Here is a 19,028-nt window from a genome sequence, read left to right as displayed (position 1 = left end):
TGTCCAAAGCACCAGCAAAAAAAGTGAAAGCTGAGGCAAGATAAAACTGCCTTGGAAGTCTCTGTCTATTTTATGTCTCAAAGTTGAGGAAGAGGGCAATAGTCATTATACACCAAATGCCAGCTGACCCAAGTTTAATAAATGATCATTTTCATCCTCTCTACCTGTGATTTACTGAATATAGAAGGGCAGGCAAATGTACAATCTCTGTTCTTTTCTCTGCTGGGAGTGAAGACTGAGAATAATTAAGACCATGTGGGAAATGGATGTGGCTCAACTGATAGATCAGCCATCTACCATATGCAAGGTCCAGAGTTCTATCCCCAAGGCCTCCTGACCAACATGGTAAGCTGGTCCATGCACAGTGCTGCCGCGTGAGGGTGCCATGCCATGTAGGGGTGCCCCTGAGTAGGGGTGCCCCACGCACAAGTAGTGTGCCCAAGAGTGGCACTGTACACATGGAGAGCTGATGCAGCAAAATGACACAAAAAAAAGAGACAGTTTCCCAGGGCCACTGGATAATGTAAGCAGACGTAGAAGAACACACAGCAAATGGACCCAGAGAGCAGATAATGGGGGGAGAAAGGGAGAGAAATAAATAAAATAAATCTTGGAAGAAAAGACCATGTATTAGAGGCAAATGGATGTGTCTCAACCAATTGGGCTCCCATCTACCATACAGAAGGTCCAGGTTTCGATGCCCAGGGCCTCCTGGTGAGGGCAAGCTGGCCCACATGGAGTGCTGCCCTGCATGGGAATGTCGCCCCATGTGGGAAAGCCACCCGGCACAGGAGTGCTGGCTGATGCAGAGCTGGCATGGCAAGATGACACAACAAGAGACACAAAGGAGAGAAAATAAGAAGATGTAGCAGAAGAGGGGAGCTGAGGTGGCACAAGAGAGTAATTGCCTCACTCCCACTCCGTAAGGTCCCAGGATCAGTTCCTGGAGCCACCTAATGAAAACACAAGCAGACATAGAAGAACACACAGCTAATGGGCACAGAGAGCAGACAATGGGGAGAATGCGGGGGGGGGGGGGGAATAAGTAAAATAAATCTTTAAAAACAAACAAACAAACAAAACAAAACAAAAAGACCACGTATTAGATACACCAAAGCTAGGCTAAGAAGAAATAAATATACCGGTGAGATTGTCCTATCTGCTCCCTGCCTCCACTTAAGATACCTATCTTTAGTATAGGAACAGCTTCTAAAATCAAAACAAATAAAGAAAAACACAGGGGGAAAAGAGCCTCTAACTTAAAAAGCAGATGCATAATCTTACCCAAACACAACATAATATGATATAGCTGATCAATATCAGAATCTCCAGGAAACAGGGGTTCCGCCATGAGCATTTCTGTTACCAGACAACCAATGGCCCACAGATCAACAGCCCTGAAAGAAAAGCAACATGTGAAAAGCATCTCTGGCATCCTAACATGTTCACTTAATGAAAAATGACTGAATCTGTTCTGCATATTACTATTTGGTATTCTTCATAGTGAGAAAAGTAATAATATGCCTTAAACTATCTATAACAATACATTTCCCTATAAACTAAAAGTACCAACTCTCAATTTCATATAAGTCAGATTTCCAGAAACTTCAATCATCTGACATAGAGGAAAGGACCTCTGAATAGACAAAACAGTTATCATGTGTATTTTTTCTGAACATAAGCCTCTTGGCCTTTCATTCAAAGCCTATGTATTCTTTTTTACACATCATTCTACATGTTTGATCAGTATATCCCATGGTATACTAAAAAATTGTATCATAAAAAAGAAGTGGGTGTTGAGGACAAATATAGTAACAACAAGAAAAACTGAAAACTAATAGAGAGAAAATAGAAAAACAACAGAAGAACTTGAAGAAGAATATGCTGGAGTCATTTTGCATACTGACAAACACCTTGAAATTGCTTAAGGGCATTGCTGAATTATAAACTGCAGAAAAATTACAGCAAGGTAATAAAATGTGTGGTCAAGAAAAAGAGTGGTCAAGAAAATATTAAAAGTTTAGTGTTCTCTGAAAACAGAAATTGTAGAAAATATTTTAGAAGGCTTTCTATCAAAAGCAGTAAAAGTTGTAAGCTTTTCTTCTTTGGAGAATCCAGTAGTTAAAATGAGTTTGAAAATAATTTATGTTTTAAAAACTTTTCATTCAAATTTCGTTTCACTCAGTTATGTTTCCCCACCTTTGCCTTTTCCATCTTGTCTCATTCCAACAGTCAGATTTATCAAATCAATGTTAACTTCTCTTTACAAGTGAATATGTGTAGATAAATATATATACATATATATTTCCAACCCATTGTAGAAAACAGACCACTTACTCAATTTGATTTTCCTTTCTTTAAAATAAATAAATCCATCCCAACTTGTTTCACAAGAATGTTTAAAGGGGAAGCACCAAAAATAATAACAAATCACTTTCTAAAGTGCTCTCAACTCAAGACTTCCTTTCAATGTTAGAGAGATAATTTGTTATATTAGAAATATATTCCATTTCATCAAGAAAAGAAAGTTAAAATAGTCCCCTTTCTCCCCCACCTCCCCCACCCCCCGTCCCCCATTTTCATTACTGATCTCTTACTTGCCATACTTGACATCACCAACCAATAGTTCCGGAGCTCTGTACCATCGGGTTGCCACATAATCAGTATAAACCTCCCCAGGAGCAGCCAATGTCCGGGCAAATCCAAAATCACATAACTTGACAATGCCAGTCTGGGAGACTAATATATTCTCTGGCTTTATATCTCTGTGTATGATCTAAGACAAAAAGCAGAGTCTGACATATGTTGCCACATCAAATTAATTCCTGAGTGCCTGCCATGTGCAGGGCATATTTTCATTCCTATAAAGAATAACAGTAAAAGTACATAGGGTTGTTTCTGACTTTAAAGAGCCTGGGAACTAATTGGGAAAGAAAGACCATTTATGCTTGAAATTTTATTTAAACAATTGAAGACATTGGATGAAATATCACATACTATTAATTACCAAATTAATTTTTCAGTTAATAACTACTCTCAAGATTGAGTAAGTAAAGCTATCTTTGAAGACTGGGAGCAGTCAAAGAAAATCTTCATGAAAGAAGTGGGTTCTAACATAGGTCTTTAAAGAAACAGAAAAATCAATCCAAACAACAAGTAAATGTAACACGGAGCACAAAAAAATGGAAATGGGGGAAGTGGACTTAGCCCAATGGCTAGCGCATCCACCTACCATATGGGAGGTCTGAGGTTCAAACCCCAGGCCTCCTTGACCCATGTGGAGCTGGCCAACGCGCAGTGCTGATGCGCGCAAAGAGTGCTGTGCCATGCAGGGGTGTCTCCCATGCAGGGGTGTCTCCCGCGTAGGGAAGCCCCATGAGCAAGGAGTGCACCCCGTAGGGAGAGCTGCCCAGCACGAAAGAAAGTGCATCCTGCCCAGGAATGGTGCCGCACACATGGAGAGCTGACACAACAAGATGACGCAACAAAAAGAAACACAGATTCCTGGTGCCACTGATAAGGACAGAAGCGGTCACAGAAGAACACACAGCGAATGGACACAGAGAGCAGACAACTGGGGGCGGGAGGGAAATAAATAAAAAATTTTTTAAAAAAACAGTGGAAACGGGCATAGATCAGGAGACTGTGGGAAAATTTTTTTTCCTAGAGTAGAGGAATAACAGGGAGAAGGGGCAGTCTCAGCTGCCAGCCTGGGTAGTCAAGGCCATAGGAACCCCTGGAAGTGACATAATCCATGTGTTATTTAAAGAAGATGTTGGCTATAAACAAACTAAAACAGAGAAAGGGACTGGAGAAGAGCAGTGGGACAGCTATGAAGTAATAAGGAACTAAGCCAGAGTAGTACCCAGAGGAATGGAAAGGAAGAGAAACAGTCTAGAAATACTGTCAATCAAGAATCAACAGATGTTAGGAAATAACTCAGGTATTTTATTTAAACCTGATAATCTAAAAAAATATAGGTTCCATTATCAAAACTAGAAAAGTCTGCAAAAGAGTTTTGATGGAAAAATCAGTAGTTTAATTTTAGCTATATGGGCTTCTGGGTAGACCGCAGAGCACCCAAGTGGAGGCATTCATCAGGCAGTTAGAAATGTAAAGAGGGAGAAGCAAGGTCAGTGGTTAAGATTTCTAAAGGACAGACTATGGAGGGAGAAAACAGGACATTGGATAGAAACAATAAGAAAAATTGTATAGCAAGGCAAAACAAATTCTTAGGCCTAATTCTCTACTATATGTTTTAAACCCTTTCAGACACCAGCAATTAAATGGCAATCTGCCATTGCTGAGCATTTTGCATAGGCTACCAACTTCTATTAATATCCTAGTAATGAGGGCACAGTTCTATTCCAAATAACCTGTGCAAAAGTTGGGAGACCTCAGCTCTAGTTTCAGGTGTTCAGTATAACCATAGACAACTCAATTTTTCTAGGGATGTCTTCTTATGCCCCAAATGAGGGAGCTGATGTGCATGATCCTCATGTTTCCTACTCTAATACTCTACGACATTAGGGTAACAACAATATAGAATTTAAGCATAATCATGTTGATATAAGCAGAATTTTTGCTAAAAGCTATCACTGCTGGATAGGGTGGTTAAGAAAAGGTTTATGCTACAGCATAAACTATAATCCATGCTGTGCAGCAATGCTCCAAAATGTACTCATCAAATGCAATGAATGTACCACACTAATGAAAGAAGCTGTCAATGTGAGAGGGGTGGGGGGTGTGGGGAGTGGGGTATAAGGGAAACTCATATTTTTTAATGTAACATTTTGTGTAATCAATGTATCTTTAAAAAATAAAAATAAAGAAAAAAAAGTTTTATGAAAGGGGGTGATTTAAATATTTAGGTACAACCTAAATAAATTATTATACCTAGTAATTTCAGCAAGAAAACTACTTAGGGGTCTACAAATATCTCAAAATGCCCTGTACTATTTGGATCAAGTTTGAATTAACAATAGACTTTAAATTTGTCTTCTAAACATGTTTATTCAGCCTAGTTCACAAAATTATTAAAATGCTCTTTTAAAAAAACATCACTACCCAGTGCTTAAATATATATGAATATATGCATAATGAATAATGTGTGTGTATGTGTGTGTGTGTGTGTGTGTGTGTGTGTGTGTGTGTGTGTATATATTTTTTTTAGGAGGTACCGGGAATTGAACCCAGGACCTCCTACATGGGAAGCAGGTGCTCAGCCACTGAGCTACATCCACTCCCCTAAAAATAAATTTTGTTTTCAGTTTCTTTAAGTGAGACATTTCATCTTTTTGTGTTTGTATGTGTGTACATAAATGTGTACGTATGTATACATGTATGTGTGTGTTTATACCCTCCCCTAAAAGAATTATCTACTTTAAGAATAGAGAGAGACATTAACTGCCTAGAAAATAAGCCTTTAATTTTATTGCAATAACATATACAGGATGTAAAATTTGCCATTTTAAGTGTATAATTCAGAGGCATTAATTACATTTATCATGACCATCATCACCGTCCATTACCACTTTTATCTCCCCACACAAAAACTCTGTACCCATAAAGCAGTAACCTCCCGTTTCCCCCTTCTCTTGGCCCCTGGTAACCTCTAATCTATTTTCTATCTCTATCAATTTTCTTATTTTAGAGATTTCAAATAAGTAGAATCATACAATTTTTGTGTGTGTTTGGCTTATTATGGTATATTTTAATAATATAGTAATGATATCGAACACAGGCATTTACTATGTATCAGGCACTATTCTAAGTGCTTTACATGTATTAACTTTTATTTTATCCTTACAATAACCCCATAAGATAGGTCCTATTATCATCTCCATTTAATAAGGGGGCTGAGAGTGAGGATTGGAGAAAAGGTATTAGAGGTTTGAGGAGAAAGGGTATAAAAATCATAATCTAGAATAGCATGAAAGTAAATGGATTAGGAAAAAGTAAATGATTGCCAGGCAACACTAGAGTTCCCCTTAAGGTAACTGGTCCTAAGTTAGACTTGCACTCAATTCTCTCCCCCAAAAAATGCACATTTTACACAGTTTGAAGAGATACATGTACCCTCTGAAACTTATCCAGGGAACCAATGGATATTAAAACCGTCTGGGGAAGCAGACTTGGCCCAATGGATAGGACGTCCACCTACCACACGATAGGATGTCCACCTACCACATGGGAGGTCCACGGTTTAAACGCCGGGCCTCCTTGACCCGTGTGGAGCTGGCCCATGAGCAGTGCTGATGTGCGCAAGGAGTGCCCTGCCACGCAGGGGTGTCCCTGCATAGGGGAGCCCCACGCGCAAGGAGTGCACCCCATAAGGAGAGCCACCCAGAGTGAAAGAAAGTGCATTCTGCCCAGGAATGGCGCTGCACACACGGAGAGCTGACACAACAAGAGGACACACCAAGAATAGACACAGATTCCTGGTGCCGCTGACAACAATGCAACAATAGAAGCGGACACAGAAGAACACACAGTGAATGGACACAGAGAACAGGCAACTGGGGTGGGGGGGGAGGGGAGAAAGGTAGAGATATATTTTTTTTTAATCTTAAAAATAAATATAAAACCGTCTGCCTTAAAAAGACAGGATGGCACACATGCCAACAACACTTGATCCTAAACTGCCTGAATGTATTAGCATATTCAAAGGCCAAATATGTTATTAAATGTGGGTTTATTAGTCACAAAAGTATAAAAAAAATAGAAGAACGCCAAGGCAAACGCAGGTAGAGCCCATTCAAACACTCTCTAGGAGAAAAAGACTATAATGTTATTTTTTGTCTACTGGTTCCATTGACAGGCCTACCTTTAGTGTAGAGATGAATGCAGGGAGTTGATCCGCCTAATGTCAAGCATTACAGCCCTCTGGCAAGATGTCACCTTTGTTATGAGAAGGCTGAATCAGTCTCTCAGACTGATGCCAACAAACATTTGATTCGCTAATGCCTCATCCTGGTCTGAATCCCTGTCCACCCAACATTATACTTTATCATATACTATGGAGAGTGAATGTACTAATCCCATGTGAACTTCATGTATTTATCCCTGTAACAGTTATCTCTCTTTTGTCACTTTCTAATTTACTAAACTGGCAATTCAGTCTGCTGAGCATGTTTAATGTGAGTCTGCTCTAAGAAACACATATGATCTCAAAATTAGTTTGTCCAAAGCAATTTTCTGAGGCTGGATCATTCCACATTGGGAGCCTCCGATTGGAGCCCAGACAGCATTTTCCCAGGTAGAAACAAAAGATCTACTTTTACGGAGCAATTTTTCTATTATTTATATATATTTCAAGCACACAATATAAATCAACTATATTATAATCTCAACTACATAATAAAAAATAGTGAAAAAATTTAAAAATGGTGAATAGTTTGAAAAACTGAAAAGAAATATATCAAATGTTTAGGTGGTAAGCATGTAGATGATTTTCTTCATGATTACCTTCAATTTTCAAATTTTCTACCATAGCATACATTCATTTTATAAATCACATGAAAAACGTCATTTAAAATATTTTGTCACAGCAGCATTATTCACAATAGTCAAAAGGTAGAAACAACCAAGTGCCCATCAACAAATGAATGGATATACAAAATATGATATGTAGACATAATGTAATATTATTTAGCCATAAAGAGGGATGCAGTTCTGAAACATGCTGCAATATGTATAAACCTTGAAATCATTATGCTGAATGAAATAAGCAAGGCACATAAGGACAAATACTGAGGGATTTCACTTATGTGAAATATCTAGAAATAGCAAATTTCTAGAGACAGAAAGTAGATTAGAGGTTACTGGAGATGAAGGAAGTGGGGAAGAGGGAGCTGGTGTTGGTGGGTTTAAAGTGTTTGAAAATATTGAAGATCTTTAAATTTAAAATATTGGGACTTCAGAGTCAAGTCTGTAGTTTAGTTAGTTTAAAAAAAAGGGGGGTGGGGGTGGGGCTCAGGTTTGAAACAGAAAGCTCCGGTGTCCAGCCGGCCGTCAATAAACCATTCTTCCTTCTCAAAAAAAAAAGGGGGGGGGGCGGGGAGGATTGTATAATCAGAAGAATTGATGTACTAAATCATTCATTTTATATTTTACAGGTTTATTGTTTCCTGGAGGTTATTTTATATGAAATTCAAAGCATATAAAATTGTTGTGATACAATATGGGGTAATGGTAGAGATTTTCACATTTTCATACTTCATTAGCTAGGTAAAAGAACTTGAAGTGACAAAAACACATGGATCCTTGAATGTATGCATTTGTCAAAACCTATCTGTATTTTGTCACCTCAAAAAAAAATAATAGTAAACATTATACCTGCTAATGATATGCATAGCTGAAGTACTTGCGATTGAAGAGTACTGATGTCTTCAACTTTTAAATGCATACATTAATAAGACATTAATAGGGAAGCAGATTTGGCTCAACAGATAGAGCATCCTCCTACCACATGGGAGGTCCAGGGTTCAAATCCAGGGCCTCCTGATCCATGTGGTGAGCTCCCAGTGCTGGTGCGCGCAAGGAGTGCCCTGCCATGCAGGGGTGTCCCCTGCGTAGGGGAGCCCCACATACAAGGAGTGCACCCCATAAGGAGAGCGGCCCTGCATGAAGAAAAGCACAGCCTGCCCAAGTGTGGTGCCACACACACCAAGAGCTGACGAGCAAGATGATGCAACAAAAAGAGACAGATTGCTGGTGCCGCTGACAAGAATCCAAGAGGACACAAAAGAACACGCAGCGAATGGACACAGAGAGCAGACAATGGAGTGTGGGGAGAGAAATAGTTTTTTTTTAATCTTTAAAAAAAAAATAAGACATTAATAGGTAGGTTAATGAATGAACAGATGAATAAATATGGGATAAAGCAAATACAATAAAATGTTAACAAGTGCAGAATCTAGGTGGCGAGTATGTGGGTATATGGGTGTTCACTGTACATTCTTTCAACTTTTTGGTACGTTTTCAAATTTTCATAGGACAATCCTGGGGGAGAATACATGTATTAAGACTCACAAAGACTGACAAGTAACAAAGTTTATTTCAATACCTTTATTGGTTCAAACTTCAGTATAAACCAGGGTCTCATTAAATTAGGTGACTGGTATCTAATATAGGAGTTCTTAACCATTTTTGTTCCATGTACCCCTTTGCCAGATAGGTGAAAACCACAGTCCCCTTACTAAGTCCACTATATTGTGTATTATTTAATAAACATATCACACCTGTACCAACATATACCCACAAGAATAATGTTTTTTTCAAATTTTCAATTCCTGCCCACAGACCCCATGAAGTCTTTCCATGGACTTATGGTTAAGAATCCCTGCTAGAGACTCAATGATTGCAAAAATAATTATTTAAACCAAATACTTACATTGTGACTGTGACAAAATCCAATTCCATTAATAATCTGAAACAAATACTTTTGAACTATTTGGTAGTCTAGTCCATTTGGAAAGAGTTCCAAGTCATCAAGAATTGTGTGGTCAACAAATTCAAAGACTAGGTACCATCGTTTTTTTTTCTTACATACTTCCAACAGATTCACCAGATTTTCATGTCTCAGTTGCTATTATTAAAAAAATAAAAAAACAGTTTTTACAAGATCAAACTATTAGGAGTTAGTCACAATCTAAAATATCTAAAATAGTTCTTAGCCTAAGGAGGAAACATCAAAAGGTACAAACAGTATAGATTTTTAAATATATTCTGGTTTTTAAATTATAATTGAAATATTTTATTACTCTTTTTCTCTTCTCACAAAACACAAGAAAACCAAAGAAGAGGGGGAAAAAGGAAATGTAACTTTATCATTGATGAAACTAAGAGGGAATATTGTGCTTTCCACAATATTGTGAGGCTACCAAATACAGTCAAGGTTAAACAGGGGTTTAGGAAGAGGTGGTGACATTCCCTGGGAGGAGGAAGAAAAGAAAAAAGGGAAAACAGAAACACCTTTCTTTGATATAATGGGAACACAGTAAATGGGTTATCAAGTGAAAACATCCTCAGAAATGAATCGCACCAAGGAACAGCAGCAGGGGAGTGAGAGCTGAATAAGTAAACAAACAGAAACACAATGGCAGGAAGAAATTTATCAGTGAGGCAGAGTGGAAGGCAAAACAATTAAATGAGAACAAACCTACAAACTACAAATTTCCGGGAAATTAAGGCTAATAGAACTCAATCCCACACTATCACAAGGCCCGTATCATAAGGAACATCATTGTGAACCATGGTGATTCCTGGTAGCTTGGAACAGAATCCTGGCCTCTTCCTCAAATGAATCTCCTACAAACAGCCAGTCCAGGAAGGATGCATTTTGTTACAAACTAAGAAACAATCAAAAAGTAACCTACATGGGATTATATTAAGATAGATACTGTAAGAAAAGAGAAGGAAAGGAGAAGGGAACTCAAATGTCAGACCAGCACTGACCAGAAAAAAATGTTGCCATCTTTAAAGGGAAAGAATCTACTAGTATACAGTCCTCAGAAATCCTCAGGCAAACAAAGCAGAATCCAGGAACTTTATACCCAAACAAAATGTTTAATGTAAACAGTGAATTCACCTAGTGCAGGACTAAGTCTTATACAAACATGGGCATCCTGGTTACAAAATAGAAAGTGGTTTTTTAAACTCATTGTAAATGATATTACTAATAACTGTAGTAAAAGGAGTAGAAGATGCAAAGAAGGAAAGAGTGCATGTATGCCAATTTCCTTGTCAGTGGATCAAGTGGTATCTTTTGACCTAAAAATCCAAATTATTAAGCTCTAATTATAATTACAGATTTCATGGTAATTACTAAGATGAATATCTTCTAAAATCAATTAGTAGATAGTAGGAGAGAGGAGAAATAGACATATTATAATGACTTTACAGATGGTTAAGTACATTGTATACTGCTATAGTTATAAAGGCAACCAATAGCACAAAAATAAAACCTTTCCAAATTATTATGCAAAGACCTAGGGAGATGAGCCAACCTACTACAGCCATTTTTTTCTTCAATCCCTTGAGGCATGCCAATTCATAGGGTAAGATTAAGAGTCTTAGTGGCACTTTTGACAGGCTCATGAGCCTAAGGTAACAGTGATTGATGTCTAGGAGCCATCAAGGTGGGAAGAAGAGGCAGAGCCCTGATGAACTCCTCTTACTTTGCATTGGCCTTAAAAGTCTCCACACTATGTGTGGCCTTCTCAGGAATTATTCAATTTAAAATAATCTAAATCCCTCAAATAGGATTATGATAGTATCAGAATGTTAGTATATCAGGTTTCCTGGAGTATTAGTGCCTTCAAGAGCCTCACAGAAGCAAACATAACTCCTCTCTTGGGGAAGATAACATCATCCAGAGACTCAAATTATGCCTATAATTTTAAAAAGTTATAACAGGCACATCAAGAATACAGGACTTGTATTCATCAAGAAGCAGCTGTGGCTCAGGTAACTGAGCTCCTGCCTATCACACGGAAGGGTCCAGGTTCAGTTCCCATTGCCTCCTAAAGAAGATGAGCAAGACAGTGAGCTGACACAATGGGTAGGTATGGCAAGCTGACGCAACAAGATGATGCAACAAAAGACACAAGGAGTAAAAACATAATGATAGATACAAACAAGCAGGGAGCGGAAATGGCTCAGGCAATTAGGCACCTCTCTCCCGCATGGGAAGTCCCAGGTTTTGTTCCCAGTGCCTCCTAAAAAGGCCAGCACACAACAAGCAGACGCAGCAAATGCAAACAACATGGGCATGGGGAGAAATAAATAAATAAAATAAATCTTTAGAAAATATGAGGACTTGATTAAAAACCAAGAGAAAAAATACAGTAAAATTGAACCCATAGGAAACCCAGATTTCAGAACTATCAGATATGGGCTTTAGAAAGACTATAATTTAAACAGTCGAGAAAGTGAAATACAGTTTCGGCAGCACACTTGAAGCTATTTAAAAAAGAATTAAATGGAAATTCTAGGACTGAAAAATATAGTATCTTTAATTAAGAAATCAATTGTAGAGTTTAACAGCATATTAGGTATATCCTAATAAATGCTGTTTGAATAATCTGGGGAGTTTTAAAGGGAGAAATAGGCAGTTGTACACTGATAGTAGAAGACTTCAACACATCTCTTTCAATAATATTTAGAAGACCTAGACAGAAGATCAGTAAAGAAACAGGACACTTGAACAATACAATAAACCAACTAGTCCTAACAGACATGTATAGAACACTTCACCCAACAACAGCAGAATACATATTCTTCTCTAGCACACATGGGTCATTTTCTAGGATAGACCACATGTTAGGTCACAAAACAAGTCTCAATAAATTTTAAAATATTGATATCATACAATGTAACTTCTCTGACCATAACGGAATGAAGCTGGAAATCAATAACAGAGGGCGAGCTGGATAAATCATCACTATGTGAAAACTAAGCGATACATTTTTAAACATGAGGAGCAGCATCACCCTAATACCAAACCCAGATAAAAATATCACAAGGAAAGAAAATTACAGGTGGTGGACTTGGCCCAGTGGTTAGGGCGTCCGTCTATCACATGGGAGGTCCACAGTTCAAACCCGGGGCCTCCTTGACCCATATGGAGCTGGCCCATGCGCAGTGCTGGTGTGAGCAAGGAGTGCTGTACCACGCTGGGGTATCCCCCGCGTAGGGGAACCCCATGCGCAAGGAGTGCACCCCGTAAGGAGAGCCGCCCAGCGCAAAAGAAAGTGCAGCCTGCCCAGGAAATGGCGCCGCCCACACGGAGAGCTGACACAACAAGATGATACAACAAAAAGATACACAGATTCCCATGCCACTGACAACAACAGAAGCGGACAAAGAAGATGCAGCAAATAGACACAGAGAACAGACAACCGGGGTGAGCGGGGGAGGGGAGAGAAATAAATAAATAAATAAATCTTTAAAAAAAGAAAGAAAGAAAATTACAAACCAATATCCTTCATGAATATAGATGCAAAATTCTTCAAATAATGCTAGATAGCAAACCAAATGTAACAGTACATTAAAAGGATTATAAGCCAACATAAGTAGGATTGACCAGATAAGCAAGAGTGGTTCAGCATAAGAAAACCAATCAATGTAGCACATCACAATAATAGAATGAAGAAAAAAATTACATGATCATTTCACTTGATACAGAAAAGGCATTTCACAAAATCTAGCACCCCTTCTTGGTAAAAGCTCTCAGAAAACAAAGACAAGCAGGAAATGCCCTCCACATGATAAAGGGCATATATGAAAACCCCACAACTAACATCATACTTAGTGACGACAGACTGAAAGCTTTTCCCTTAAAATCAGGAACAAGACAAGAATGCCCACTGTTACATCTGCTGTTCATTATTGTACTGGAAGTTCTAACCACAGCAACTAGGCAAGAAAAAGAAATAAAAGGCATCCAAATTGCAAAGGAAAAAGTAAAACTTTCTCTATGTGTGGATGACATAATCCTTTATACAGAAAATACTGAAAAATCCACACCAAAACTCCTAGATCTAATATATGAATTCAGCAAAGTGGTGGGGTACAAGATCAACACCCAAAAATCAGTCGTGTTTTTATACACTAGTAATAAAGAATCAGAAAAAGAAATCAAGAAAAAAAATTTCATTTACAATAGCAATTAAAAGAATCAAATATCTAGGAATAAATATAGCCAAGGACATGAAGGACATATACACAGAACATTATAGAACACTGCTGGAAGAATTAAAGAAGACCTAAATAAATGGAAGGATATTCCAAGTTCATGGATTGGAACATTAAATATTATTATGATGTCAATTCTACCCAAAGCTCCTTACAGATTCAGCACGATCCCAAGCAAAATTTCTTTCTTTTTTGTTTTCATTGGAAAATTGGTTTTTATTGAGATCCCACCAGTTGTACAATCTGTTCCTGACAAAAATGTGGACTGCTTCACAAATTTGTGTGTCATCCTTGCACAGAGGCCATACTAATCTTCTCTGTATCGCTCCAGTTTTCGTATATGTGCTGCCAAAGCAAGTATCCAAACAAAATTTCAACAGCCCTCTGTGCAGAAATGGAAAAACCAATATTCGAATTCATATGGAAGAGTAAGAGGCCCTGAATAGCAAAACTATGCTGAAAAAGAAGAACAAAGTTGAAGACTCATACTCCCCAATTTTAAAAATTATTACAAAGTTACAGTAATCAAAACGTCATGGTACTGGCACAATTAAAGTACTGTAAGGTTTTTGTGTTGCTTGGGAAAAGAATAAAGGTATTGAATAATGTTAGACTTTAATAAATCTCTAGGGTAACCATTAAAATATATAAATACAAAGTATAATTCTAAATTATTAGAGGGAAATAAAAGAATAAGTGTAATAAAGCAAAAAAGGTCAAACAAATACAGAACTGCTAAGACAAATAGTACATATTAAGATTAAAGATTTAAACTCAAATACATCAGAAATTACAATACACATAAATAGACTAAATGTATCCATTAAAAGGTGAAGACTATCAAACAGGATAAAAAGCAAAATGTAACTATATAATGTTTATAATTAAATAATCAATGATTCAGAAAAATCTGAAAATAAAAACATGGAAAGAGATATACTATGCAAACACTAATCAAAATTAAACTGATGTAGCCATATTATCTTCAGCAAAATAGACTTAGAGAAAATACTGCTATGATAAAAAGGTTATTTCATGATGATAAAAGGAAGATACATTAACTCTCATTTTGATACGTGAATAAAATGCCCTTTCTGTATAAAGTTAAACAGTAACAGAACTACAAAGAAAGGTAGATGACTCCATAATCACAGTGGAAGATTTTTAAATGCCTCTTCTAAGCATTGGATAGAAGAAGCATAAAAAATAATGAGTAAGGACTTTAGAAGATTTGAACAACACCATTAAGAACCTGACATAACGGACATAGAGTACTTTTCAAGTATACAATGAACTTTTTTCTTAATTGATTATATTCAGAACCAAAAAAGCAGGCTTTAAAATTTTTCAAAGGAATAAAAGCTTACATAATTTATATTCAAATCAGAGGGCAATTGATAAACCTAGGAGGAAAACCGAGAAATTGTCCACATGTTTGGAAATTGAGAAATATACTTCTAAATAACTCAGGGGTTAAAGAAAATGTAATAGAAATGAGAAAGTATTTTGAATTGGTGATCAAAATTCCTGAGATACAGACCAAGCTGATCTTAAATGGAAATGTAGAGCTTTAAATGCATATAAAAGAAAAGAAGTCCAGAAATTAATGAAGTAAGCAAACATCTCAACAAGTGAAGAAAAAGAATAGAAAATAAAACCTACCCAAAGTAAACAGAAGGAATAAAATAAGAACAAAAATTAATTAAGTGCTCGCTTCAGCAGCACATATACTATTGGAACGATACAGAAAAGATTAGCATGGCCCCTGCACAAGAATGACACGCAAATTCGTGAAGCGTTCCATATTTTTGGGGACCTCATATTTTTTGAATGTAATATTTTTAAAAAAATAAATTAAAAAAAAGAACTCTAAAAAAAATTAAGTAGAAATATATATATACAACAGAGAAGATCAACAAGGTCAAACATTAGTTCTTCTAAGGATAAAAAATTTGATAAGCTGGCGAGAATGATTAAAGAGAGTGGGGATGGAGAGGAAAAAGTTAACCAGCAGCCTTGAGACTGCTATACTTAGAAAGTACTGTTTGTAAAGTTGGTCCTTGGCTGGCATATGGGAACTTGGATTTCAGGAGGGTTACCTTTACTCTCACAACTGGTAAGAGTGGCTTACTGTGCAAACAAATATGGTTTATGTTGAACACCTGTTATCCTTTTGGGAGTATACAATTTTGGTGTATGCTAGAATGAAGGTGCCTATGTGACCAGCCTCCAATAAAAGTCCTGGGCTTTGAGTCTCCGAGTTTTCTCGGTAGAAAACATTTCACATACATTATCACAACTCATTGCTGGAGAATTAAGTACATCCTGTGTGACCTCCACCAGAAGAGAACTCTTAAAAACTTGTGTTTCACTCCCCAGTACCTCTTTAAAAATAAAAATTAAAAAAGGAACTTTTTAAAATTTGGGGAGCAGATGTAGCACAGTGGTTGAGCAGCCTGCTTCCCATGTAGGAGGTCCTGGGTTCAACCCCCAGTACCTCCCAAAACAAAACAAAACAAAACAAAAAACCTTGTGCCATGTTTCCTCTTGACTTTACCCAATGCACCTTTTCCCATTGCTGATTCTACTTTATGTCCTTTCACTGTAATAAATCATAGCCAGTACAATTATGTGATGAGTCCTTTGAGTCCTCCTAGTGAATCATTGAACCTTTGGGACCCCTAACACAGATGGCAGATAAACGAATGATCAAAAGATAGAAATAGAGAGATGATAGATAGATGGAAATAGTTAAGTAGATAAGGAACAAATATTTTAAAATCATGTATAGATTCAAGAGATGAATAAATATATGTATGTCATCATTTTATTTTTCCTTATTGCTGAAAAAAGAAATTTATACTTTAACAATATTATAAAAATTTAAAAATATATCAAAAACAGTTAAGTTAGGAAGTGGTTGTGGCTCAAATGATAGTGTCTGCCTACCATATAGGAGGTCCAGGGTTTGGTACCCAGGGCCTCCTAACCCATGTGGTGAGCTGACCACACGCAGTTTTGCCGCACACAAGGAGTGCCATGCCATGCAGGGGTGTTCCTGTGTAGGGATGCCCCACGTGCAAGGAGGCCACCCCTCAAGGAGAGTCACCCGTGCTATAAAAGTGCAACCCACCCAGGAGTGGCGCTGCACACACAGAGAGTTGACACAGCAAGATGACGCAACAAGAAAAGCGACACAGTATCCCAGTGCCACATGACAAGAATGCAAGCAGACACAGAAGATCACACAGCAAACGGACACAGAGAGCAGACAATATGGGGGATGGGGAGAGAAATAAATAAAATAAATCTTTAAAATAAAACAAACAAGCAAACAAAAAAAACCCCAGTAAGTTAACTTTTCCTAACAAGGTAGTTCAATCTTGATCAAGAAATAATTCATATTTGTTTCAATTAGTATCTATTTACTCACCTTTAGTAACTTGATTTCTCTCATAGCAATTTTTTTAACCATTTTGTCATCATCACTTTCTAAGAACTTCTTGATTGCCACAATTCTTCCACTATCTTTATTCCTACACTTCATCACCATTCCATAGCTCCCTTCTCCAACCAATCCTAAATTCTCATATTTTTCCATTTTAATTTAAAACCAGTAGGAATTTTCTCTTGCTGTGGAAAGCAAAACACTGATTTAATAAAATGAGTATATTTGTTTCCTCCACCCTCACAGCAAATTAATTCTTTTCCACTAGTTTTCCATGTTAGAGCAGTTACTTCGCTGATGGCTGTCTTGTGATGACTCAAAATTTATTATTGTTTTCACACTTATGCTAAGTTTTCAAAATATTCAGACACATTTCATAAAAGAAAAGGCAAATGTAATTGAAGCCATTAACTTTCAATTTTATTTCATGTTAATGAAATGCAATATATATTTTAATATATTTTTATGAACATACATAACAATGAATGTATAGTAAAAGCTGTAAACTTACAAAATGCATAATATCCTACAGGGGTTCCATACATCACCCCTCTACGAACACCTTGCATTGCTGTGAAACATTTGTTATAAACTATGCAAGAGCATCGTCAAAATATTACTACTAACTATAGTCCACATCCTTCATTTGGTGTATTTTTCCCCAAACCATCCTATTTATATATATATGTATATATATATATATATATATATATTTTTATTACGGAGGTTCTGAACTTAAACAAAAAAATTATCCACATGTGTAGAATTCCCATACAACACCCCTTCACCAACACACCACACCATGGTGGAATATTTATTACAGATCATGAGATAAAATATCATCAGACTATTACTGCCAACCATGGTCTGAAATGCAATACATTTTTAATTTAGATAAAGCCATACTTGAACTATCACATAGAACAATTACAGCTCACTTTAGAAAAGCATAATCCCTTTTCACTCAAAGGTAAAAAATGCACAATTGAATTTGGTTTTAAGGAAGATCAAATTTGTTTTTTTACATTAGATTTAAAAGATCAAAGTTGAGTATTTTTTATGCACTTTCTAGACAATTGGGAAAAAATATTTGTGCACAAAATGATTGCTGACCCAATTAATACTAAGAATCTTGGATAAAATATTTGTTTTTACTTTTCTTACAGTTACATTCATAAAATTCTCAGTATATAAAGTTTTTTTAAAAAAAGAACTGAATAAAGTATTTCAAAAATCCTGTTAATGATTACTCACTATAACTACGGTCATTTAAACCTTGTATTTAGAATTCTTCACATCCCATTAGGTGACACTTTCTGGATAAAGGCAATCCTACGAAAATTTTTCTTGCTTTATTAATGATTGAAGAAAGTCAAGAAATCATTCCACTACATGTTTTTGAACATAAAAAATTACTTTGGTCTGAAAACAGATTTTAATGCATAAAGTTTGATTGCCACACTATATAAATGCTGATAAACTAAAGCTTCAAAGTTAAATTTCTTTTTAAAATCTGATTTTGAAATTAAATACCAGAAGCAAAGATTAAAAAATAGTTTTAAATCTCACTGTGGTTTTAAAGGTTTTGGGGGCAAAAGTCAAAGTCAAATGATGATTCATCGTTCAATTTTTTTAATTCGACAATATAAAAACATTCACAAAATGGGAAAGAAAAAAATTCTCACCTATTGTATTAATAGCATTACACAATATCACTATTAATATTTGTTAAGGCAGCCTAACAAATATCAACATTACATTAACACTATTAATAATTACGACAATCTAAAAATAGTTTAACAATATTGTAAATTGTGGTGATGATTTCCTCACTTTACTATTTACACTGATGGAAAAGACAAAATAAATATTCTCTTTGTTC

The 19,028-nt window shown here is 36.5% G+C and overlaps 1 protein-coding gene and 2 non-coding genes across 3 annotated transcripts in view; 1 reads left to right on the top strand and 2 right to left on the bottom strand.

Annotated features, from left to right (window-relative positions):
- CDKL2 (cyclin dependent kinase like 2) overlaps positions 1-19,028 on the bottom strand; it is a 66,471-nt gene that overhangs the window by 45,744 nt on the left and 1,699 nt on the right. The window contains exons 2-5 of the mRNA XM_004472567.3: positions 17,132-17,331; positions 9,395-9,589; positions 2,598-2,776; positions 1,285-1,397 (exon numbers count right to left, since the gene is read on the bottom strand). Of these exons, the coding sequence (XP_004472624.1) occupies positions 1,285-1,397; positions 2,598-2,776; positions 9,395-9,589; positions 17,132-17,299 (655 nt within the window). The 5' untranslated portion in view covers positions 17,300-17,331. The remainder of the gene's footprint in view (positions 1-1,284; positions 1,398-2,597; positions 2,777-9,394; positions 9,590-17,131; positions 17,332-19,028) is intronic.
- LOC111758932 (U6 spliceosomal RNA) lies at positions 13,953-14,055 on the bottom strand. The gene has a single exon (XR_002793052.1). It is a non-coding gene; the product is annotated as a U6 spliceosomal RNA (small nuclear RNA).
- On the top strand, positions 15,405-15,508 carry LOC111758931 (U6 spliceosomal RNA). Its single transcript, XR_002793051.1, has one exon. It is a non-coding gene; the product is annotated as a U6 spliceosomal RNA (small nuclear RNA).

This window comes from Dasypus novemcinctus, chromosome 1 (assembly GCF_030445035.2).
Source record: "Dasypus novemcinctus isolate mDasNov1 chromosome 1, mDasNov1.1.hap2, whole genome shotgun sequence".
Classification (NCBI taxonomy): Eukaryota; Metazoa; Chordata; class Mammalia; order Cingulata; family Dasypodidae; genus Dasypus; species Dasypus novemcinctus.
Note: the sequence above shows the minus strand (reverse complement) of the source record. Positions and strands in the feature narration are given on the sequence as shown.